This window comes from Pseudonaja textilis, chromosome Z (assembly GCF_049901715.1).
Source record: "Pseudonaja textilis isolate UNSWEBS1 chromosome Z, rPseTex1.2, whole genome shotgun sequence".
Lineage (NCBI taxonomy): Eukaryota > Metazoa > Chordata > Lepidosauria > Squamata > Elapidae > Pseudonaja > Pseudonaja textilis.
In genome coordinates, this window is record NC_142008.1 from 82,725,481 (window position 1) to 82,751,113 (window position 25,633).

General features: G+C 38.7%; 2 protein-coding genes across 6 annotated transcripts in view; one reads left to right on the forward strand and one right to left on the reverse strand.

Moving 5' to 3' along the window:
- INTS10 (integrator complex subunit 10) overlaps positions 1 to 10,559 on the reverse strand; it is a 43,948-nt gene extending 33,389 nt beyond the window's left edge. For 2 of the 4 annotated variants that reach the window (XM_087916189.1, XM_087916188.1), the window contains exons 1-5: positions 10,348 to 10,501; positions 8,940 to 9,007; positions 4,942 to 5,045; positions 1,917 to 2,056; positions 1,018 to 1,099 (exon numbers count right to left, since the gene is read on the reverse strand). In XM_087916189.1, coding sequence (XP_087772315.1) covers positions 1,018 to 1,099; positions 1,917 to 2,056; positions 4,942 to 5,045; positions 8,940 to 9,007; positions 10,348 to 10,476 — 523 coding nt within the window. In that variant the 5' untranslated portion in view covers positions 10,477 to 10,501. Of the gene's footprint in view, positions 1 to 1,017; positions 1,100 to 1,916; positions 2,057 to 4,941; positions 5,046 to 8,939; positions 9,008 to 10,347 lie in introns of all 4 variants that reach the window. The other 2 variants (XM_026717365.2, XM_026717366.2) reach the window with 2 other exon arrangements.
- A 40-nt stretch (positions 10,560 to 10,599) lies between these two features.
- CSGALNACT1 (chondroitin sulfate N-acetylgalactosaminyltransferase 1) overlaps positions 10,600 to 25,633 on the forward strand; it is a 42,608-nt gene continuing 27,574 nt past the window's right edge. Inside the window, exon 1 of one of the 2 annotated variants that reach the window (XM_087915378.1) lies at positions 10,600 to 10,743. The gene's annotated coding sequence lies outside the window, so the exon portion shown is untranslated. Of the gene's footprint in view, positions 10,744 to 15,808; positions 16,304 to 25,633 lie in introns of those variants that run through there. The other variant, XM_026717371.2, reaches the window with a different exon arrangement.

The window sequence follows — 25,633 nt, forward strand, 5'->3', positions numbered from 1 at the left end:
GTGAGCTCCCCATACTGGCTCCCCATCAACAAAGTTACTGAAGAAGCCAGAAGGAAATTGCAACCCCCAGGCCTGCTGGCAAGTGGAGGAAGGGGAGAAAGATTGGGCAGGAATGGGCTGGGGAGGGCACACAAGAGCAAGGGAGAATCAAAGTGTGTAAGGATGTACAAGAAGCATGGTGCAGATCAGGGAGGGTGCGAGGGGACGTGTGAAAGTACAGGTTAGAGGGAAAGTATGCAAAAGGCATAATGCTAGTCAGAAAGCATATGATTGGTTGTGAGAAGTGCAGCATGATACCTGAGGGTGCAAGGGAGTGCACCACAGGCACAGCATGGGTTGGGGAGAGTATGCAAAAGGCATGGCCCAGGTCAGGTATGAGGGGTGAGTGAGAGCACAGAAGGCCTATGGTAGGTGAGTGGGTGGAGAAGATTTACTCCAACAATTTGTGGTCTTCCCTGCTGGCTTCCTCACTGATTTTCTATAAGTGCAAATGGGTTGCCAAACTCTCAGAGCACAATCACGTGACCATTAGAAATACTGGGACAACCAGAATGCCAATGACCAGCCATTACACCATTTGTTCAGTGCTGTCATAATGTCAGCTGCTGAATAAACACTATAAATTAAGGACTACCTGTAGAATTTTGTTTAACTTTTTTTTTAACTACAAATATATTGGGATGATTATTCCCTGTTCCCAAAGAGGTCATAATACAAAAAAGAGTAGAGAAGCTTCAAATATAAAAAGTAAATTAAAAGTGCCCTTATTATTCCCTATTTCCCAAATGTGATTCTAAATATTTAAATAATATTCATCACACCCATTTTACTTTTTATTCCAACTGCACTGTCAGTTGATAAACCAAAGCAAAAAGATGACATCCATAATTGTTAATTTACTCACACAACTCATATACAAGCTAATATTTTAAAGATTTCACAACTATGATTATTACAACCTTCAATATATAAAACAGTGCAATATCTTGTAGTTTTGGAACAAAATTGTATTCTTACCAAATAATTTTCTAAAACAATTAACAGGTGATTCTTGATCTTCAATATTTTCTGCTTCTAACAATGTTTCCCCAAGGCCCACCTTTGCAAAATTTAAAGAAAATCAAATTTGTTTCTTCTTCCTTATACATTTTTTCAGATTGTTTGTAACATATTGCATAAATAAAGCTGATGATTCTTTCCTCAATACTTCAAAACCTATAGCTATTTAACATGCTATGGCCAGCACAATCAAAAATACAGGTAGTCTTCAATTATGACAATTGGGATCAGAATTTTGGTTGCAAAGAAAGGCAATTGTTAAATAAGTTATGCCTAATTATATGAGTTTTGCCATGGTTGTTAAGTGAATCACCTTAGTTATTAAGTGAATTCTGTGGTTGTTAAGTAATCCAGCTTCCTCTATTGACTTTGCTTGTCTGAGATTATCTAGGAAGATAACAAATGGTGATCACATGGCCTCAGGCCACTGCAACCATCACAAATTCATGCCAGTTGCCAAGCAATTGGATATCAATCGTGTGACCTTGGAAATGCTGCAAAAACTATTTAATCACTTTTTTCAGTGCTATTGTGACTTTCAATGGTTGAAAGCCAAGGACTACCTGTATCTGTTTAAATATGTTGAGGGCTTCTTACTTTCAAAGTAAAAAGGAAGGAATATGCACACAAAACTATATTATCATCTCAATTAAGCTTTTGGACAATAACATTTTATTAGGAAATAGGCCAAACTTCATGCTCCCAATATTGGTTATTGCTGCTAGAAATTGACCCTTTTCTCCACAATATGTACTTTTATCGATCAATTTGATTTAAATACATACATTTGTTTTGTGAAGCTTTACAATATTTTAAAGAATATGTAAGTATTTAGCATATAATCATCATCCTCTTACCCCATGCTGAACCACAGTCTCAGGAAAACGCCGTAAAAGCAAAAGTAACATTTCTGCCCGTTCTAAAGTATTGAAGCACTGGTCTGTAGCTTTTAATAACATTTCACATTGAACTCGGCCAGGAAGAGTTTCAAATAAACCTAAACGAGAGTAATATTGAACTAATGTTTTTAAATGGTAGGATACAGGTAAAAATTGAAACTGAAAGTACGGTGTGAGCACAAGAGAAAAAAAGACATAAAAATTTGAGGAAGAGCTTAGACATATTAGCTCAAGTATTTTGTTTCTTCTAAGAGAATGTACTTTTTCCAGATTTATTTATGTATTTATCATATTTATAGCTGCCCATCTTGCAGAAAAATGGCAAATAATAAAAATTGTAAAATTAAAATATTAAAACACATAAAAATTTTAAATATATCAGCAACATTATAGAACAAGATAATAGAAAAAAAAAATGTAATGCAGCCATCTAATTAGATCACCATTTCTTTTTGATACCTAAGCTCCTGAGAGAGCCATGTTTTCAGGGACTTCCAGAAGATTATCAAGGATAGAGCCAATGTCACCTGGTGGGAGGGGAATAATGTTCCATAGGGCAGGCACCAGGGTAGAAAAAGCCAGTCTCCTGGGTACCACCAGATGAAACTCTTTTCTAGATGATATTCACAGCATATCTCTTCTGACCGACTTGATGGAATGGGCAAATGTAATCGGGTAGAGAAAATCCCTCAAATAATAATAGGAAGGGATTTAAAAGTCAAAAACAGCACCTTAAACTAGATCCAGAAGCAAACTGGCAACCAATATAGCTTGCAGAGTAGACGTGCAATATGTGCCATTCATTGCACCAGTTGAATCTTCTGGATAGTCTTCATTCAGAAGCCATTCCTACTACACAGTATATCCACATCAGTTTACCCAAAACGTAACCAAAGCATGAATGAATGTAGAGCAGGGTGTCAAACTCAAGGCCTGGAGGCTAGATCCAGCCCGCTGGGTGCTTAGATCCTAAAAACAACAAAGGACTGGCCTGCAGTGCCTCTGCCAGTAAAAATGGAACTCCTGAGCTCCATTCTCATTGGCAGAGGATTGCAGAAGGCTATCGCAGCCAAAAATGGAGTTTGGGAGTCCGTTTTCTCTGGCAGAGAGCTAGGGCTACCACAGATGCCTCCAAAATGAGTGACGTCAAGCTGGCCACACCCATCCTGGCCACACTCACTCCAGACCCCCAAGGTCAAACACAATCCTGATGTGGCCCTCAATGAAATTGAGTTTTACTAAATTCATCATTTTAAATCCCGCAGACCACTAATACGATCTGCCTAATGACTGGCTGGGTAGGCGTGGCTAGGTGGTCATGTGACTGGGTGGACGTGGCCAACTTGATGTCACTTAGATCGAGGGATGTCTTGCCAGCCTCTACATAAGCTTTGCAAGCAGAGAGAAGACCTGCGGGAGTGCAAGGCCTGGAGGCTCAGCGGGCTGAGATGGGCAGCCAGTTTCAGGCCATGATGTAGTCCCGCTAAAACGAGGCCCTCTGGCTCTTCGCCACCAGCACTTCCCCACAACCTTCGCCCAAACCCTCACACCAGGAGGCTGAAGCAGACTTCAAAGTTGGAATTTCTGCCACCCTCCAACCCTCACAAAAGGGGGAGACTCTCTGCAGCAACACAAATGTCCATTGCACCTATCTGGCCCAGAGACTGTAGTTTGAGGACCCCTGATTTAGTGCAATATAAAAAATACAAATAACTTTTCTGTGGACCATCAAAATTTTCTCGCGGACCCCCAGTGGTCTACTGACAACAGTTGGTGACCGGTGGGTTAGACAGTATCACCATCAGATGGATTTGTAACTGACTGACCAACTGCACTCAACATGTAATCCTCAATGGAACCACATTTACATGGAAGGAAATATGTAGTGGCCTACTCCAAGGCTCTATTTTAGGCCCAGTACTCTTCATCGATGATTTGGACGAACGGATAGAAAAGAACTCATCAAATTTGCAGACGACACTAAGCTGGCAGGAATAGCCAACACTGCATAAGATAGACTTAAGATACAGAAGGATCTTGACAGACTTGAACATTGAGCACCATCTAACAAAATGAAATTCAATGGTGAAAAAAATAAGTCTTTACATTTAGGCAAGAAACACCAAATGCACAGGTAAAGTATAGGTGGTACCATGCTCAATAGTAGTAACTACAAGAGGGATCTTGGAATCCTAGTGAACAACCATTTAAATATGAGCCAGCAGTGTGTTGCAGCTGCCAAAAATGCCGACACAGTTCTAGGCTGCATTAACAGAGGGATTGACTTAAGATCATGTGAAGTATTAATACCACTTTATAATACCATAGTAAGACCACACTTGGAATACTGCATCCAATTTTGGCTGCTGTGATATAAAAAAGATGTTGAGACTTTTTATAAAGAGTGCAGAGAAGAGCTTCAAAGATGATTAGGGGACTGAAGGCCCCTAATATAAAGAACGGTTGCTGGAACTGAGTATGGCCAGTGTAATGAAATGAAGGACTAGGGGTTACATGTAAGCTGTTTTCCAATATCTCAGGAGTTGCCACTAAGAAGAGGGAGTCAAAGTATTCTCCAAAGGACCCGGGACAGGACAAGGAGCAATGGATGGAAACTAAACAAGGAAAGAAACAACACAGAAGAAATTTCCTGACAGTTAGAACAATTAATCAGTGGAACAACTTGCCTCCAAAAGTTGTGAATGCTCCAACACTGGAAATTTTAAAGAAAAGATTGGACAAACATTTGAAATGTCTGAAATAGTATAGGGTTTCCTGCCTGAGCAGGGGGTTGGACTAGAAGACCTCCAAGGTCCCTTCCAACTCTGTTATTCTATTCCATTCCATTCCATCCCATCCCTTCCCATCATATTGGGTAGTGCAATTTAGAAGGAAAGCTACCATCACCTTCCTCAAAGCTTCTTACAAATCATTAAAACACCAGTAAACACTATTCTCCAAGGAATTTAGAATAAATTTATACCTTTTAAAAATTCTGTTTGCTTATCCTGTGCATCATTACGAAGTGCTGATGTGATAATACTAATCTCCCGCCATACCACTGGTTGCTCTGGAAAATTTACAAACCTGAAATAAAGAATAGGGGAGGAGAGAAATTTCTATTTGAAATCACTAAGAACAGCTGAAATTTCATTATGAAAAACATGCTATTAAAGGTTTGCCAAACTGTTCATATTAACAGCATATAAGTTATACTGAGGAACAGAAAAAAAAAATTATTCAAAGCATCAATGCTCAAAAACCAACAAGTAAGAGAAAAAGGACAATATGAAGATGACACAATTCATTGGTTAAGGATAAAAGGGGGGGGGATTAGAAACTGTAAGAGTTTGCAGTACATTCGACCAGCACACAAATAAATAATTCTGCAGAACTCATCCATATAAGAAAAAATTCTTTATATACAATACCATACAGCAGAAGTCAGCATACAAAATCAGGAACACAGAAGCAATATTCATAGAAGCAAATCATTACAGAGTTGAGAGATGCAGAGGTCCAGCTTACAGAGGACAAACCAACTCTTATATACAGTTCTGCAAGTCAAAGCCACGCCCAGACTCCAAACTGTCTCTTATGGCCCCATACAAACAAATACTATTCCAATTCATAAACTATACTGACAGAACCAAAATAGCTTTTGACTTTTTTAATACTGTCAGTGCCTCATGGATTAATCCGTGCACATCCTTCCACCCCCTCCCAAGCTCCTTATGGTCTCTCCGCACTGCCTGACAACCCTGGGAAGTTGGCACAGGTGTGTCTGTGTGAGCTGGGTGGCCAATGGACCATTCCAGCACTGGGGAAAGAACCGAGTTGCCCAGCTTGGGGAGAGTGCCGATCCAGCTGCTGAACCGGGGCCCCGCCAGCCGCTATGCTGGGAACTCCACAGTGTGCTTAGCAGCTGGGCTTGGTCAGCAGCAAGTTGCCAGGGCACCATGTTCCATGCAGGGCTTTGGGTTTGCATTTGGGCTTGTCGGGATCTTGCTTCTCCACCAGAGCCAGGACTTGGGGAACTCCTGTCTGGCAGGCTGCAGAGCGCTCCAACTCTGGGTTGCCAAGTGAGGGATGCCTGAACTGTGCGTTGCAAAGCGGGGATCGTCTGCAGTCAGGAGCGCCTGGCCAGATCATGCCACTGCTGGGGGGAGAGGCGGAGGTGGTTCTCACACTGCCTCAGGAGGGCTGGAGGAGAGCGCAGCTCCTCATGCATGGAGACACTGCCGAGGGCCTGGCTCGCCAGTGGTGGAGCAGCTGCGGTGGTTGGCCGGTCACTCCTGCTCCTCGCCCTGCAAAAATGGCATGATCGGGAGGGTTGCATTCTTCCTGGCCCTGACCAAGCCTCTGGTGTCTCAGCAACAGGAGGCGTGCGCCACCTCCTTGGCATCCCCGCTGCACATATGGCTGAGATGACAGGAGGGTGTTGATTCCCTTTTTATCCTTTTTACGCACCTGTTTCAGGAGGAACTTTTGTCAGGAGCCACGGAAAGAGGTGCACCGCCTGGGAAGCGGTCGCACTCCTTTGGCAGAAGTGGTGAAGGGCTGTACTGGCTTGTTCTCTGTGGCAGGCTGGGGGGATGCTTCATTGGCACTCTTCTGGTTTCCGGCGCGCACATGCGCACTGGCCAGCTGGTCTTTGTGCCAACTATTCAGTATTTCTTTACTTAACGCTGTTCTTCTGTCTTTAAAGCTAGTTCTATTTAGCCATCTAGTTAACAATTCTATTACCTATTTTTTCAGAGCACCAGAAACTGGAAGACCAGTTGGGCAGAAACCAAGTGCTCTTCTGGTTTCCGGCATGTAGTGCCAAAAAGGTTTGCCAACACTGACCTACAGCATGATATAATCATTTAAACAGTTTCTTCTAAGAATTTTTTTGCTTAACGCATACAATTTCAGCTTACTGCCATAAAATGGAACAAGACACTTCTTTGCTAGCACGAATTTTTGTATTGAACAATCGTAATAAAAAAGCTTAGACTTTTTTTTCTATGAAAGCTCTCTTTCAAAAAGATCAGCCCAGAAGCTTCTATGACTACTAAAAGGGTTCTAAGAAACTATTCAGTATTCCTTTACTTAACACTGTTCTTCTGTCTTTAGCCATCTAGTTAACAATTCTATTACCTATTTTTTCAGAGCCATCTAAGCATCAAAATATATTAATAAATTCCATACATTATACAGTATGAGAAAAAATGTTTTATCTATTCTGAATTTATGGTTCATAGATATTGTGATAAATTCTATCCATGCCATATATATGTTAATTATTTTTCCCAAGCCAAAGCAGGAAACATACTTTGGATCCAATGTGGGTGCACCTGTTATACCTATCAGAGATAGCTAAAAGAAAGCTTGCCTGTTTCTGGTGGCTACTGAGTGGTCCTAGGAATCTGGTATTGCATGGGTGCCATGAGAAACATGGATAAACCAAGACTTCCAACAGATACTAGTACGCACATGCTGAATCCAAAGCACTTTTCCCATTTTGAATCTATCTGCATACCTTTCAGTTCCACACCTCCATAAACTTAGATGTCTTTCTTCAAAAATAAATCTTTCATTACCTTGATTGTCCATCTTACCAGATTAATTTATTACAGGTAGTCTTTACTTAACATCAAATCATTGTGACCATTTGAAGTTATGGTGGCATTGAAATATTGGACTTATAACTAGTCCTTGAACTTACAACCAATACACCCTTGTGGTCACATAATAAAAATTCATGCTAGCCCATATTTACAATCGTTTCCTCCCACCATTGACCTTCATCATCTTTGCTTGCCTCCTCTAAGTCTAAGTGGCTTCTTCCTTTCTGGCTTTCCATGCATCCACCCACAGCCTCTTTATGCCACATTGCCTCCCTGGTACATTTGGTCTCTATTACTTTCACGGAATATTTATTTCTACTTTGTTAGCAATATTTTTTGCCCATTGTCCACCCCACTCACAGAGTGACTCTAAGTGCAAATAAATCCCAGAGAATGCAGATCTGCCCATAAAGAATATGGGCAGATCTATTAATAGATAGATCTGCCCATATTCTTTATGGGCAGATCTGCATTCTCTGGGAAAACTCTGTTAAATTTTTTATTATTCCACTTTCAAAGAACTGGGACATATTAGGCACATGTCTCCTTGGCAACTCTAAGACTTGTGAACTTCAATTCCCAGAATTCCTCAACCAGCCATGCTGCGGAATTCTGGGAGTTGAAGTGCACATATTGTAAAAGTTGCCAAGGCTGGAGACCCCTGCAGTATGGAATATTTGATTATGTACCTCAGGTTTCAAAGGTTGAAATATAACTCATACAGATATTTAAAATGTTTTATTCATCTCACTAGATTCCTGCTTATTGGCATCCATAAAGTATTTTTCGTCAAAAACCATAACTTGATTATAATTACAGGTAATCAACCTACAACAGTTCATTTAGTGAAAGTTCAAAATTACAGACACTGAAAAAAGTGACATGATCATTTTTCATGTTTACCATCATGTGGTCAAAATTCAGACAGTTGGCAATTGACTCATATTTATAACAGTTGCAATATTCCAGAATCATGTGATCCTTTTTTGTGACCTTCTGACAAACAAGGTCAATGGAGAAGCCAAATTCTCTTAACAAGCAAGTTACTAACTTAACAACTTAACAACTGCAATGATTACTTAACTGTAGCAAGGAAAGTTATAAAATGGGGCAAAATTCACTTAATGTCTCATTTAGCAACATAAATTTGGGGCTCAATTGTGGTCATATGTCAAGGACCACATGTACCATAAAAGGCTATTGCACATAAAGCTATTCTCATATTGAGTTAAATTTCAGAGAAGAGGACTTGGTCATCTGCAAGGAATACAATGTATCTCATCTTATAAAATTGGTCAAATACAGATGAAATAGTTTATCCCATCCATTCAATCCTTATTTGGGAAAAATCCAGTAAAATACATCTTACATGTCATATAACAATCTGCCTGCTGCTGCTGTTCGTTCTGCATTCTTCTCAATGGAGTACATCTCATACTATTAAACAAGAAACAAAAGTGTGAAGAGACAAAAACATTTCTACACTGAGCATCTTGGTATTGCATACTTTTCTATATTACCATAACTAAAATGAGAAAAAAATGAAGAACATAACCATTAACACCAATACAGCCATTAATTCCATCATATTAAAATTACGGTATTGTACAAGTTCACTATAACATTTTCTTCATTTCCCCAAAGTTTCTCAATTACTATGAATTGGGTCTAAACCACCTGTTTTATGAGATTACTGAAAAACATTAATTGAATAAAATAGGGTGGTCAAAAGTTGATGCTTGCAAATTTTATTATGAAAGCCTACCTCCTTTATATTATAATACTTTTTTTCTTTCAAAATAAGTTTATGAAAGGCAACCCCTTATTTCACCACAATCTTTATGTATTAAATTCAGGTCATGGCTGTAAATATCTTCATTTTTATATGATTCTTGTAGCATTAGTTGTCAGGAGTGATGTTGCCCAGTTATTCTAATGTATTCTTCTGGAACCTTAATCCTTTTCTGGCAAAGATCACGATCATTAGCTCTTGTTTAGATCACAATCCAAAAGAGTTTAACCTGTTCTCATTTGATTTTTTTTAAAAATCTATTCTCCCCGAGGGAATACGTTTCAGCAGGAAAGTGACCTCAAAAACAATATATTATTTATATTATTATATTATATTATTAATTAGGAGACATCTCTATTATTGAAAGGGAGTGCAGGCCATTCCTTATGAATATGAATGAAAGGGAAGAGATTAGATTAGTCCATGCAGAGTGAAAGAAAGGAGACAAAATATTAAAGGGTCATCAGGATGACTACATCTTCCAGTTTACATTTTAACAATAATAATACGAATGAATTATTTTACAAGAGTTTAAAATCTACCTTCAATGTCTTTTAATCCTGAACTACAGAAGAACAGGAGAGGGGGCAACCAGTTGCTCTTCCTAGTGCAGGAAGCACGAATATTTAAATAATGAAAGCAATAATCTGACAATCCTCTTCCCCCCCCCCCCCAAAGATTCAAATCTGAAGGTGTATGAATTGTTTTTATTTCTACGAGAGGCAGATGAAAAAATACCAAATAATATTTTAAAAAATACAATCTTGGATTTCTCTACTAAAGTCTTTTAAAGGAAGCTTTTTTTTTTCAACATTATCCCTTCGCACAAGGAAAAGTGCCTCTCGTCAAAGGCAAGAATGATGCTTGCCTCCAAATGGTAAAGATAAAGTTCTCTGCAAAGCGGTGGAGCAGCTCGGCTGAAGCGAAGCACCAGAAAACAAGTAAAAAGGCGGCGTTCTGAACACTAAACGCACAACCAACCAACCTGAATGTTGAAGTCGGCAGGATAGAGGCTCCGCGCGGTGATAAGCCAAGCCTTGGCGGCCCACGGGTCTCCTTGGACTAGTTCCCGGGCTCGCTTCACCAAAAAATCACAATCCCCCAACGCCGACATCTTGCAGGCCTTTAAAACTGTGCGCATGCGTACATATGGCCCAGTAAAAATCGAGTCTATTTCTTCCTTGACGAATGAAGTCGAAGAACAATTCTACGCATGCTCAATCTGAAGTTAAGCGGTCTTTTTATGGACGAAGTAAATGTCATTTGGATTGAATATTGGATTTTCGTATCATAACCCTTTCAGGTTACTGCACTGTACTGTGTTTTCTTGTAATATATTTCGCAGGCGGAGTGCTACTATTTACTGCTGTTAGCTCTGAAGGTATTCCTTGGATTTTTGTAGCTAAATTGTAACCTCTCCATCGAGCACCATGCGCTTGGTTAAACTGTAGTTGAAGTTTTCGGGGGACTTTTAAAAAGTAAAATATTTATTAAAATAAGGAAAGATTAAAGAGTTGAGTTTGTGAATTTTCCACTAGTTTTTGGCAACACAGATAACCTGCTATCTAATCATAGCTTACATTGGCGTTCTAAACCTTTTCATTCTTATGTACTCATTTGCTACTTAGAATGTGTTTCCAAAACACGACGATAACTTTTAAAGTAAACGCATTTCGTAACTATTTGTGGTCATACTATGTAAGTGACAATTTACTGGCAATTTCTATGTTTTAAATGTGGTAAGTACATTCAAAGTATCTTAACTTGCTTCAGAGAAAATCAGACTATTAGCAAGACATTACAGTAGTTATATTTCTTCTGTTCATTTGTGATGTACGATGATCCAAAACAGGGTTGAGGATGCCTGTGAAGATCTAGTCCAGGGCTTCATGAACTGGAATGGAAAAATATTTTTACTAACCTAATAATTAAAATGTAACTTTTCATTCATTAATGATGTAGACAGTGAAATAATGTATGACCTCTAGACTCCAAAAATGTTTGTTAACCTTAATAAATTTCACTAACTAGAATTATCTTATACTAAAAAGATTATTACCATTATTGGTCTAATGAGTTGATAAAGTTTATATAATCACTATATTATATACTTGTAATTTACAAATTTTTATAATTGTGTTTCAATTTTCTATTTCAATCTTCGTAATACAAATCCACATTTACAGTATGTATTTTATTTTATGCATCTTTTTTTCCTTCCATTTTGTATTAACTAAATTCAAAAACAGTAAAAACACTACACTCTACAAAGAAGACAAATATGTTAAAGAAGAAACAAAAACAACATATATTCTAGAACATACAGTATATAAGATTGCACTATGAATATTTCAGTGGATGATGTTAGGAATATAAGTCACCTAACAGGTATTTGGGTTAGAAATATATAAACCAGGATAAACATTTTAGTACTATATCTTTAAGAAAATGCAAAATTGTAATTAGGTGTGGTTTCTCAAACGGCCATAAGATGGAGACAGAAACCTGGTTGGTTTAGTCTGAGTCTCAGAAGAGAGTGTAAGTGTATATTTCCTTCTGTTGGAAAGTATTGCCCTTGCTCCATTTTTCCTAATTGACTGATATTACTAGATTTGATGTAAGTCTGATACTGAATTGTTTTTGACACTGGAATTTGATATTTGGATTATCCCTGGATTGAAAAACTGACTGATTTACCTGTGAATGACTTTTGGACTGCTTATCTTGAACTTTGCTTAAACCTTTCTGGAAGTAAAAACCTACATTTACTGTACAGTGTATCTGTGTACTGTGTGTGTATTATTCGAACACTTCTCAAATACGTCTCCCTGTATGCGCTCATTCTCCTAAAGGGGAATTACCTCAACAGATGGAAGCCATAATTCATTATAATCAGCCATAGCTTATTTATGTTGATTAAATTATTGATTCATAAATTGCTGATAAACCAGTTCTGTAGATCATGGATAGTTGAATTCTGAACAGCAAACTCAATAGTTGAAACCCAGGTTGTTTTTCCAATGCTGAACTTAAGTATAGGTAAAATCCATTTTTTTGTCCAGATATCATTTCCATGTAATAAAGATAAACTTCAAAATAATATGAATATCTAAAAATTGAATCTCAAAGTTAAGTTAATACATGTAATAACTTGAACACTGCAGAGACACGTATTTAAATAAAGCATTAATTTCAATGCATCTCCAGCATAATATAACTGATTTACCAGCAATCTAGGACTTTTCTATATAAATGCGGTGAAATTATTTTTGAAGTATTTCTTATTGAAAAAGATATAATTTAAAATCATATGATCATATTTTTCATAGTTTCCCAAGCTTCTTAAGTTGTTTTCCCCTTTAGGATTTTCTTCCAAGGAATTACAAGCTCTCTCTGAGATTATTAAAATCAGCTCTTTTAAAATTTAAGACTCTGGTATTATGTTCCATTGCTTGTGTTTACATTATATTGAATTCCAATATGACATAGTCACTCTCACCCAGGGTTCCTGCATTTTCACTTCTTCTCTGTTCGTGAGAATTTAGTCCATTATGGCTGTCCCTCTATTTCCCTCTTTTACCTTTGGACAACAAAGTGATCAGGTAGGTTGGTCAGTGTTGAGGTAATTCCCCGTTAGGAATATAAATCACCTAACAGTCAGGAACCTATTTGATTTGTCACTTGGTGCAGAATTAGTCTTCCAGTTGATGTCAGAGTAATTGCCCCCCCCCCCATTACTATTGTAGTGTGTCTCCTATATATTTGTTAATTGATTAGCAAACAATACATCTATTTTTTCTGTTTGGTTGGGTGGCTGTAGTATACACCTATGGCAATGTCATTCTTATATATACATTCATATATATATATATAGAGAGAGAGAGAGAGAGAGAGCGCTATATGCATTCTGGGAGGTTTTCATCTTTGGTTTCATGCATTTCTATATCAATATAGTAGGTTTATTTACATATAGTACAATTCCACCTCCTCTTTTATGGGGTCTGGTTTTTTTTTAAACAGTTTATCCTTGTATCAGTATGTTCCAGTCATGGGTTTCATCCCAAGTATCAGTAATTGGAACTATATCATAACTACCGTTATGTATTAATAATTTCACCCTGTTTGTTCCCCAAACTTTGAGCATTTATATATAGACATTTGAGATCTCTGACTCTAGGTATGCTTCCTATGTTTCCTATTTGGTGTTTTAATTTATCTTCCTTCGCATTGCTACTTATCTCATTATTTGATTTATTTTGGATCAACAACAGCAGTCTTAACTCTAATTTAGCCAGAGATAGTCTTGCCTCAATTTGCTCTGCTTCCTCTTATTGCTTGCTAATGTATATTTGGATGGATAATTCTCTATGGTCAGTTGGCCACAGCATGTTGTTCTAGACCAGAGATATCAAGCTCAAGGCCAGTGGGCTAGATGTGGCCTGCAGAATGCTTAGATTTGGCCCCAAGGCCACCCTGAAAACAACAAAGGACCGGCCTGCGGTGCCTCTGCCAGCCAAAATGGAGCTCTATTTTCATTGGCAGAGGGCTGCAAAAGGCTGTCACAGCCGAAAACAGAGCCTGTGAGGGCCGCACCCTCTGTTTTCACTGGCAGAGTTCTGGAGGAGGCAATTGCAGCCAAAAATGGAATCCAGGATGGCCTTGTGCTCCATTTTTGCTGACAGAGGGCTACAGGAGGCCGTCTCAGTTGAAAACTGAAACCAGGAGGGACATATGCTCCATTTTGGCTGGTAGAGGGCTATATGAGGCCTTCTCAGCTGAAAACAGAGCCTGGGAGCGCCACACACTCCATTTTCGCTGGCAGAGGTCTGCAGGAGGCTATCTCAGCTGATAACAGAGCCTGGGAGAGCCACATGCTCTGGTTTCGCTGGTAGAGTTCTAGCAGAACAAACTGCTAACAAAAGTGGCATTTGATTACAAGGCAAGGAGGCATCGAGATATGTTTTCCCTTTTACATTTCAGTATCCAAGAAGGGACAGGAAAGGAGAAAGAGAAAGAGGAAAGAAAAGGAAGAAAGGAAGATAGCAAGGAAGGAAAAAGAAGAAAAGGGGAAGGAAGAAAAGAAGGAAGGAAAGAAGGAAAGAAGAGATTATAATGAGAGGGAGGGAGATCTGAGGGAACTCCTGCCTTAGTATTGGCCACCAGCAGCCCTGCTGCCCTTTTGCCATCCTCTCCTGATCTTTCCTGGTGTTCTCTCATCGTATCATTGAGGATCCTTTGGTTATGTTGGAAGAAATTTCCTGAGTTCATTCCCAACTGGAAAAAAACCCGCAGATGCTGAAAAAAAAAAGAATTCTGAAGCAACTGCCAGAAAGTGGGATTCTTCAATGAAAGAAGGCTTTCTATTGTCAGCTCTGTTAGCAGGCTGCTCTGAGTTTTCTCTTTCAGTTGGTGATTCTTGGTTTTCTGAAAGGGGAAGGGCTGGCTGAGTTTCTTGGCACTGTTTTCCGAGGTTTCTGGTGCTGTCCTTTTGGAGTATACTTCCCACAGTTACAAAGCCAGGTCTCCTTGTGTAGAGAGGGAATGGGCCTTCCTCTGACCCACACACTTTGCCCTCCCACATATATCATGAACAACCTGGCCAGGGAGAGCGAGAACAGCAGCAGCAGCTTCGAGGAGGAGGTAAGTGCAGCCAGGCAGCCCCTTGGGGAAACAGGTTGGGCTGGGCTGGGCGATCCTGGTGCCCTGGGAATTCGAGGACCGGGCTGGCCACTTGCCCTCTACTGCCTAAGGCTCTAGACAGTCTGTGACGCCATCTAGGGGTCCTCAGTGTGGCCTGAGAGGAACAATGATGTTCCTCTGGAGGATAAGGGTTTGACCCTCTCCCTGGTCTCGCCTTCCTCAGCTGAAGACAATGGACTCCCCAGCCCCACCCAGGCCATCACAGATGGCCCTGACATAAATGATATCAAGCTGACCACGCCTACCCTGGCCACGCCCACCAAGGTCAATCACAACCCTAATGCAGCCCTCAATGAAATTGAGTTTGACACCCCTGATCTAGATTCTGTTTGGAGATAACTATGGTATACTAGCTCAAAAATAACCTATAGTTTTGAAAGAAATAAATTATCAATGTGCTTTGTTCTGCCTAATTTTACATAAGGTATTTGACATCCTTTTTATTCGGAAGCTCTTTTTATTGTAATTTGAAAATTAACTAAGCGCTTTTTTACAGCATGAAAAGCAAATTTCTGTATTACTTAGCTTTATTTAGTATTGCTGATCGTCCTGAGAAGCACGCCTAGAAATTCAGAAATTTATAGAGCTACTGCTGAAAAAAGCACCATTAATCCGTGAAAAGAAAAAGCAAGGAGGGAGCAAACTTCCTTCCAGTCAGTGGAAAGAATATGTCAAATTCATATTGGAAAGATATCTTCAGCCAGGGCTGGACAGTTTTAACAACTCAATTCCCTGTTCTGATTTGCACAGTGAACTCTTTGACGGTACAGAGAAATCCTTCTTCCCTCCCCCTTCTCATTTCCTTTGAAACTTGCCTGGGGCATTTGAAACTTGTGGGATTTTTCTCCCCCTTCTCTCCATCAGTAGCAGGTTTATGTGATAATGTTCTTTTTGACCATTTCATTCCATGAAGCCTTTTTTTTTATTTTTCCTGTTTTCCCTGTTCTGAATTGGAAATAGGCTTTTTCACTGCAGATTCAGATCACTAACAGTCTTATGCCTTAACATATATGACACTTTGCAACTTAGTGACAATTTAACAGTACTCAAATAGTACAGTGAGAAGTTGTCTTTAGGGTAGTTTAAAAAGAAAGATTTCCGTGATTTTCAGTGTGACTTACAGAAGATAATAAATTATCCTTATTTTGGAACAACATGGAACAAAGCCACAGCTTGTGAATTCTGGAAAATAGCATGGGCCAACACAGATGATTGTATTCGTGGTATCTGCTTGCAATTATGTAAGTAACTTAGAATTTAAATTAAAGTTAATTTTAATTCTTCTAGAAAATTTAGTATTTTGCATGTGTGCTGGTATGTATTTTGTTAACAAATATTATAGAAGATGAACATTTCTAACATTTTTCCTTTTTGGCTTCCTAATTAAAACAATGCCAAAATTTCCAATGCAGAAAAGATAATTCAGTTATAACTGAGGAGTATTTATTACCCTTTTAAAATATCATTAAGTTAAAATCAACTAAATATTTTAAAGAAATCTGTATTTTAATTTAAGATCCTTTCAGAGAAATATGCAAGCTTATTCAGAACCAGGTTTCATGAATCCAGTGATTTTAGAATAGTTGTATTAAAACTTAATACGTTATAGTCTACAGTACTGAAAGGACTTCAAATTGTGTAGGTTTTTAAAACCCAATGCAAATTGATCATACCTATTTGATGAATGGAATTTGGAGATTGAAGAAGATAATAAAAATATTTTCAATTTTCACCAATGTGTACATTGGTATAAAATGCATTTGTACTAAGCATGCATAGCTGTTTCCAGTAGTATTGAAAATATAATGCATGACTTACAGAATGTTAAGAATTGGATCATTATACCACCTCTGGTTTCCATAATTATGTATATGGTTTTGCATTTCAGCTGTTTATAATATGATTTTATAGTTATGAGAGAAATACATTTAGATAACTGTGTTATCTCTGGTTTTGCAGGAAAAAAAACAAGTTTTCTTCATTTTATTGCTTGTTTGATGTAAGGGGAAAAATCTGGGTGAGGTGAGCATATAGCTAAAATATATAAGAGTAATGGGCTAAAATATATGTTGAGGTTTTATATAGAATGAATAACAATTTAGGTTTCACAAAGAATTAATGATTAGGTATATATACTTGATTTTAACCAAAATGCAACTGTACTTCTTGATTTTTTGGTCACAATCATATATTTCTTAACTATTACAGACTGATTCAACATAACACTGTAGACAGTACAAGTTCTCATAAGGATTTAACAGTGTTTTGCACAATTTGTATTTGATTCTTGATTTTAAATGTATATATAAGTAAGAAGTTGGACTAGCACCAAGTTCTAGTTCACTTTTAACAGAAGTTCGCAGTGAAATCTTGGGGCAGTCACTCTGGATCCAACTTACTTCACAGGATTTTTTTTGTGTGTGGAGAAAAGTAAAAAGAAGGGAGTGCTATCTATATCACCTTAAGCTCCTGAATGAAAAAGTGGAATAAAACAAATCTAACAGTGATTAAAATATCTGAAATATTAGAAAAAATAAATGAGAGATAGTGTGATGTTAACATGTAAGTCTATGACAGCCTGGACCAAGGAAACACTGCCAGAAATCTTGTAGGGCTGCTGTGAAGATTATTCTATTATATAAAGTTGCTCAGATTTTTTTGGAATTGGAATGCAATTGTACAAGTTCTGTGTAAGTTACCTGAGGCATAGTCATACCCAGTTACCTGGGGAGAGTTCAGACCTGCTGACCCTGATGAAATGGACAGGGTCCTCAGAGCTTTGAGCTTGCCCAACTGGATCTTAGATCCCTGTCCCTTTTTATGCCTTAGGGAATCCTAGCATAGGGCAAGTGGTTGGGTCCATGTATTTATGAATGCTTCTCAGCAGGAGAAGGTAGGTGCATCTTTGTTGAAGGAGAGGGTGAGCTATCCCTTCCTTGAGAGGTTGTTACTAGACCCAGTGAATGGAGACAGTTTTGATCCAGTTTCCAATCTTGTCTTTTTAAGGAAGGTTGTTGAGATGTAAATGCCTTATAGTTACAGAGGGCCCTCAGGAAAACAAATTATCTGAACCGTTTTTAGTCAAGACTTACGCCCGTTTATAGCACTGAGACAGCATTGATTAATCCTGATGAATGACTTTCAGCAGACTCAGGATGCATTGGCTTTCTTTGATTTTTCAGTGGTTTTCTTTTTTATATATAATAATTTTTATTTAAGTTTAAAACTACAAAGATAAAAATTAATATAAGAGAAAAAATATAAAAAATGAAAAGTACAAAGAAAAGAAAGAGGAACAGGGAAAATATAAGATAAAAATAAGATATATAAAGAAATATATCAAAATTACTCTCTACTTCATCTAGACGAGTACAATAAATGTATATATTTGTATATTAATCTTAAACAAGTAAATCAATCTCATATTCTTTTTCTTTCCTTTACATAGTAACTTATCATTTTCTATAAAAATACAATGAAAATATCTCAAAGTATTTCTTTTCTTTCCTGCATGATCATTAAAACTTATTCAATAAAAAATGTGTATTGATGTTTATTCCTTTTAAGTAATGTCAAAATGTTTATTTATTTTCATTCTCTTTTTATCATGTCATAGGAACTCTTCATAAGTATAATATATCTCTTTTATAAGTCCAAACCCAGAAAGTTGTCCAAGTCATTCTTCTGAATTGAAAAATCCACACATCCAAATCATTCTTCTGATTTATTATTTGTGTGTTCCTTTCAGCTATTAAAACATCAGCCAGTTTCATGTGTAAGTTCCATGTAACATCTATGTCACTATCATTCTTGTAGCCTGTCTTTTTAAATACAAAACAGACTGATTCTCAGTTGTATCCTCCATCTCCCTTTTAAATTCAATTATACAGTAGTAGTCAATCTTAAGAAAAAGTTCTAAATACATTGTTGCCAAATATCCTTTAATTCTTCCAGAGTTAACTTCTCTCCATTCTTTATTAATAGGTCTCTTCTCTTAATTATCTGTAGTTTTTCTTATTGCCTGTTGTAACCAGCTTTCAAGATCTCCTCTTATCATATTTTTCTCTGTAATCTGCAGTTTTTAAATCTTATTTCTGGTCAATCTGGCCTGTTAGTCTGCTTATAATGTTCCAATATCAATGTTCTAATCTCCTTTTTAAGTTCTTATCAGTCTTTTAAGTTCTTAAAATCGCATGAAACGTCTTTCACTTAAAAAAGTAGAAGAATCGTTCAGTATAATGAAAACTTGACATCCATATTTAAAAAGCAGTTTATAAGCCATTTCCAGGAGTGATTGAGAGAAGGAAGTAGGTGATCCCAGGATCCCTTTGAAGGTTCTGTACTGCTAAACCCGGGTAAAGCTGATTCTCCAAGCTCTCTTTGTGCTTTACAATCTCATCATGGGAAGCACCTTCTGGGAGCGCTGCAGGCAATTCCAAGTACTCCCCTATTTCCAGAAATGAATTTCAAGGCACTAGTCCATTCCTCAGTTCCTTGTTTGTTGCTTTCCTGGAAATCAATCTCACATTTTCAGCAAACTGTTAAAGTATGTGCAGTCCACCTCTGCATGTGGTATGAGTTTTTCTCCATATTAATTCTTGTAAGCCCTCTTGTTTGAGATGGTCAGCTACACAAACCAATTAAAATTAAAAAAAACACAATCTGAGATTATTCTGATACAAAACAGACTCTTAACTGTGAAGTTTCAATATCAACTGTGTCTACTTCCACTTCAGCAGTTTGCTATAATCTAAAACCACATTTGTCTAACATTTATAAAGCACAAAGAACTATATATTTTATGATCCTAAATTTTCTCAGAATAAAAGTATTTTAACATTTAAAATAAAAAATGAGATTTTTAACATTAAAATAACTTGAAACAGAATGGCAGGTCTAACATTTGATTTGATTCTGCCTGAATCTGGGTGGCTCACAATATACAAAACAAGATAAATAATAATACTCCAATAGACATCATACAACAAACCTAAACTATTTCAAAAAGGTAGAAAATTCATACAGACTGTTTTAGGAGAAAATAGAAAACTACAATAGGTGCAGAATATTCTGGTTAGCAAACCAGAGAATTGGTTTCTGCATATACAGAAACATGGAGGGAAATATGCAGAAACTGTTACAGAAACAAATGGTTGAAGCATTTTTTAAGTCCTGGTAAATAATATTAGGAAGAGCCTTGCTCTGGCTCCTCTCTGACTGACTTGAGATATAAAAGGGGGGGAGGAGGAAAAATACAATCAGTCTTGCAAGATTCTAATATTATTGCCTAGCTCAATAAAACCTTGTTCTAGCCTTCTTATGGAGTTTGTTTCCTAATCTGGAAATCTTGAACAACTGACATTGCATTGGCAACAAAACAAGACATTTTATTTATAGATCAGCTCAAAAACAGTAAGAAAAAATGTGAAACACAAAAACCAGTAATTATAAAATTGGTGTAGTCAAGATGACAAACACTGCAGTAAAAGAAAACCATTTGATGTGCTGGCCCCCAATTAGCTTCTGAGCCCAACTCAAAGTGTTTGTTAAAAGCTTGAATGGCATCTGTCCAGAGCAGTGGTCACCAACTGATGGACCGCGGCCCACTTGTGGTCCACGAGAAAATTTTGGAGGTCCACAGAGAAATGTCACCCCCAAAGCCATTAATCCAGGCTGCGTGGGAACACAAGGCTGTACCACCCATACGGGCTGCAGGAACACAAAGGCTTGCATCACTTTCATTGCAAGCAGCAAGAGGTAGTGAGGGGAGGGAGGAAAGGATGGAGGAGGGGAACTTGCCCCATTCGCTCCATGCACCTTGTTTGGCCGCTGGGCTGCCTCTTTCCTCTACTTTCTTCTGCTTTTGGCTGCATGGAAGGAAAGCAACAAAAGTCTTTTTTTCTCTCCCCCAAACCCCACCAGAAATAAGTCTTGGGACCCTGTAAGGCATCCTGTTCCAAGAGGATATGCTGGCAAAGACTTATTTCTGGAGTTTGGGAGAGAGAAAGAAAGACTTCTGCTGCTTTCCTTGCATGAAGTCAAAAGTCTCCACCACCCCCACCCCACCCCGGAGAACAGAGCTGGAAATGGTAAAGAATGATCGATTGGTAGGAAAACAGGATGGGGAATTTTCCTGCAGACTTTTTTGGGGATTTTCCCAGGGTCTCTGCAGACAGAAACCCTGGGAAAATCCCAAAAGAAGTCTGCAGGAAAATCCCCCACCCTGTTTTCCTACCGATCGATTGATCTTTACTTGGGATTGCAGGATACCGCCTCTCTCTCTCTCTCTCTCTCTCTCTCTCTCTCTCTCTCTCTTTCCCCCTGAGAATAAAGCTGAAAAGCACATTAGGAATGTAGCTGCCTTGAAGGATGTGTGTGTGTGTCTGTCTGTGTGTGTGTGTGTGTGTGAGAGAGAGAGAGAGAGAGAAGAGCGTCACCACCAGCCCTCCGAGATTAGATGAGATCCATTCCCCCCCCTTCTCTCTCTTCCCCTCCCCCCCTTTCTCTCCTCCCTCAGAATGGGGCTGAAAAGCAGGTTAGGAATGTGGCTGCTTTGGAGGGGGTAGGGGTGTGTCAGGGACCTCTGTGTGTGTGAGAGAGAGAGACAGAGAACATCACCACCAGCCCTCCAAGGTTAGATCGGATCTTGATATCTATCTATCTCTCCCACCAATGTCTGCAAGCCACCATCAGTCAAAATTCATATTAGTGGTCCGCGGGATTTAAAATTATGAGTTTGGTGGTTCCTGAGGTCCAAAAGGTTGGCAACCCCTGGTCCAGAGCATAAATTCAGGCAGAGAAATTGCTGAAGGACCTGTCCCATGATAGGAAACGTTGGCCCAAAAGCAACCTCTCTCTATAGAAGCCCCTTGTTTTGAAATACTTTGTTTCCAGATTTGTATCAGGTATCATTAAAATCATTTTAAAAATCCTATTTCAGTGGTGGGATAGTTCAGCAATTATAGACACTTAGCTTGTCTTCTGGAAAGCTGTCAAACTGGGTTTGAGACCTGAGCGCCGCGTGATGGGGTGCACTCCCATTATTTGCTCCTGGTCCTGACAACCTAACAGTTTGAAGCATGCCAATTGAGTAGATAAATAGGTACCACTTGAGTGGGAAGATAAAGCATTCTCTGCACCTTGGTATGACCACAGAAATGTCTTCGGAAAATGCAGGCTCCCTTGGCTAAGAAATAGAGATGAGCACTGCCCCTAGAGTCATGCACAACAAGAGAAACCTTTATTTTTATTTCAACGGTGACTAATTTAGTTGTATATTTGACTATTTGATACTCGACTGACTTCTTGTACTTCTCTTGATGTTGACCCACATATTTGTTTTATTTTTAATTGGTCAACTTTCCAGAGTTTTTAGAGTTGGAGGTTTTTTTAAAATAAGGATCTAAGACTCTAAGAAGAGAATGTTTCCATTGAATTTTATTCTTCTCCATGCCCTATGAACAAAGTTAGTTTTTAACTCTAATAATTAAATGTAAAAATATTATAGAATATTATAGAAGGAATGTTATAATTTTATAATTCTCTGTAGTCAGAATGTAAAGATGATGTGATGATATGCGTGCATCACCTTGGTAGGACAAGTGGGAAAGCTGCCACCTAGGAAACAATTAGGCAAGCCCCTTTGGGAAGGATTTGCCCTAATTGGTTCAAATGGTTAAAAGTAATATCAGGAACTTGTATCTTCAGATTTGCAAAATTGATGCCAGCCCTGTCAGATAAACCAAACAGAAAAGCTAATTTTATTTTATTGTAAAGGTACATTAACAGAGTTGTACTTATTTCTGAAGGAGATTATCTTTTATCCATGATATTTGGCTACAAAATGAACATTGCCTGCAAAATAAACCATATTATGAGAAATATGACAAACAGACCTCCAGACTTGTGGAAAGTAATGGATCATTGTTCTACGTTCTAGTGTTCAGATCTTCAGTTATGAGTGTAATTATAGAGAATAAGAAAGTGAACTTAATTTTCTAAAATTTTCTAAATATAAGTGAACAATTTTCTAAAAATCCCAACTTTCTGATAGACAATATTGAAACACTACTTGAAGCAAACATTTATGTACAAATATTTCTTTATAGAAAATACACGTCTTTTGGCTAAAATAATAGTTATATCGTGCACTATCCATGAAATTTGAAATGTATCTGAAAGCTTCAACTGGTGGGCAAAATGCAGCAGACAGTGTGGTTTTTGCAAGCATATATGTGTAGCCCATATGTATGACCTGTCAAGGTTCTGATTGACAAACCCAGATGAGTCACTCCTCCGAGACTTTAAATTTCTACAAAGAACTACTTTATTGAAAACATCATTTCAGTACAGATGATCTTAAAATCAGCTCTGGCTATTTCCCGCACTTTCAGTACAATTAAAGATTAGACAGCTCCCTCTCACCTTGTCACAGGTCACGTTATCCAATTAGGTGTTCTGGAGTTTCCTTGGTAACCTCTTCCAGTCCCTGGTCAGCACCTGTTGGAATGACCTTGGTTCCCATAAGATAGGAAGTTGTTGACGTCTGGTCTGAAATTCCAAAGCTCCCTCTTTCCTCCAAAGTGTGTCAAGTTGAGAAATGGAGAAAATTGGCTGTGACAGGCCCGATCTGTTTCTAAGTTGACTGTTGGATCCCCTTAATGAGAAACACCTGGAAAACATCAAGCATAAACACACATTAGTGGTGGCTGGGTTCCCCCTGACTTGGGGGAGGGCTTCCTGGTTTCTGGGGGTACTTCTTATGGAATTTTTTTTATTAACGGTCTGCTTTCATATCCCTTGCCTTCATCCATCTAGCCTCTGCTAGTGGATACCCTTTCCACTGGACTAGGAGTTGAAGTTTATCTTGGAATCCAGGACCCTCTTGACTTCATAGTGGGTTTCCCCCTCCACCACTATTGGAGTTGGAGCTAACTTTGCTAGTGGCCTTGAGTGGACTACAGTGAAACACTGGGTGCACTTTCTCTAACAAATGTGGCAATTTCAATTCTACTGTCACTGGGTTTATTATTTTTACTATTGGGAAAGGTCCTATGAACTTCGGACCCAGCTTCTTACAGGGTAGTTTCAATTTCAAATATTTTGTATAGAGGTAGACTTCCCCAATGGGGTGACTGTCTCTTATCTGCCTGCGCCTTCTGCATTTCTGTTGCGTTAGCCAGTGCTCATTTTACATTCCCCCCACGCACTTTGTAAGGAACCCACCCATTCTGTTAGGCTCACTGAGGGTGGGGTTCCCATGGGTATTCTGGCATGGGACAGATTCCACCCTGCTATTTTAAAGGGGGTGAGTCCCTTATTACTACGCATTGAATTATTGAAGGCAACTTCAGCAAATGGCAGGAGATCTGCCCAGTTAGATTGCTAATAGTTAACATAGCACCTCAGGTATTGTTCTATCATTGTGTTAACTCATTCTGTGGCTCTGTTTGTACTCATAGGGAAGGCGGAGCTAAGCTGATTGAGATGACACAATTAACTTAACGAACTCCCTCCAGAACTTCACAGTAAACTGAACTCTTGGTCTGAGATGATCCTTCTTGGCATCCCATGCAGCCGATAATTGCTGTTCTGAGGCCGGTTTCAGCTACTCATCTCCTCCAACCTCCTCACTCTGCAGTCCAGCCTCTCCTCCAAGACTCCAATAGGGGAAGGAGGGGAGACCCCTCCTTATGCTCATCTTCCTCTCTCTGCCACCATATGGTTGGCCCCAACAAGGCCTGAGTAATGAGGTGAAAGAGCTAATCGCTCTCAACCGCCCCTATACTGACACCTTTTTGCAAAGGCCTGAAGACATGGTTCTGCCAACAGGCCTCGAGACCCAAGAGTGATGTGTGGATTATCTGATCTATTGCCAGGAAAAGTGGAGGGGTTATAGATTTTTGTATTGGGGTTTTATCCCTGTAAGCAGCCCAAAGTCTTAAAGGGTGACTTGGGCAGCCATATAAATGTTTTTTAATAAATGAATAAATAATAAAGGCTTGCATACTGATAGATAGTCATCATCATCACCATCTTAAATTTAACTGCAACTCAGTGGCTAAGATGCTCAGCTTGTTGATCAGTTCAGTGGTTCGAATCCTTAGTGCCGCAAAACGGAATGAGCTCCTGTCACTTGTCCCAGCTTCTGCCAACCTAGCAGTTCAAAAGCGTGTAAAAATGCAGTAGAAAAATAGGAACCACTTTGGTGAGAAGGTTATAGCGTTCCGTGTGCCTTTGGCGTTTACTCATGCCAGCCACTGACCATAGAGAAGTCTTCGGACAGTGCTGGCTCTTCGGCTTTGTAACGGAGATGAGCACTGCCCCCAAGCCGGAAACAACTAGCACGTGTGTGCGAGGGGAACCTTTACCTTTACCTAATAACAAGATCATTTGGAGATCCAAAAATGAATTAAAATGGTAATTGGTGAGCATCAGAATAAGCTGTTTATTTCAAGTACATAATTTAAGATTCTGAATATGAGAAGCGGCCATTGTTTAATACTGTCAAGAGTGGGGAAAATGCCATGAACAGGATCTTGAGATATGATGGACATGAAAGAAAAGCTGAA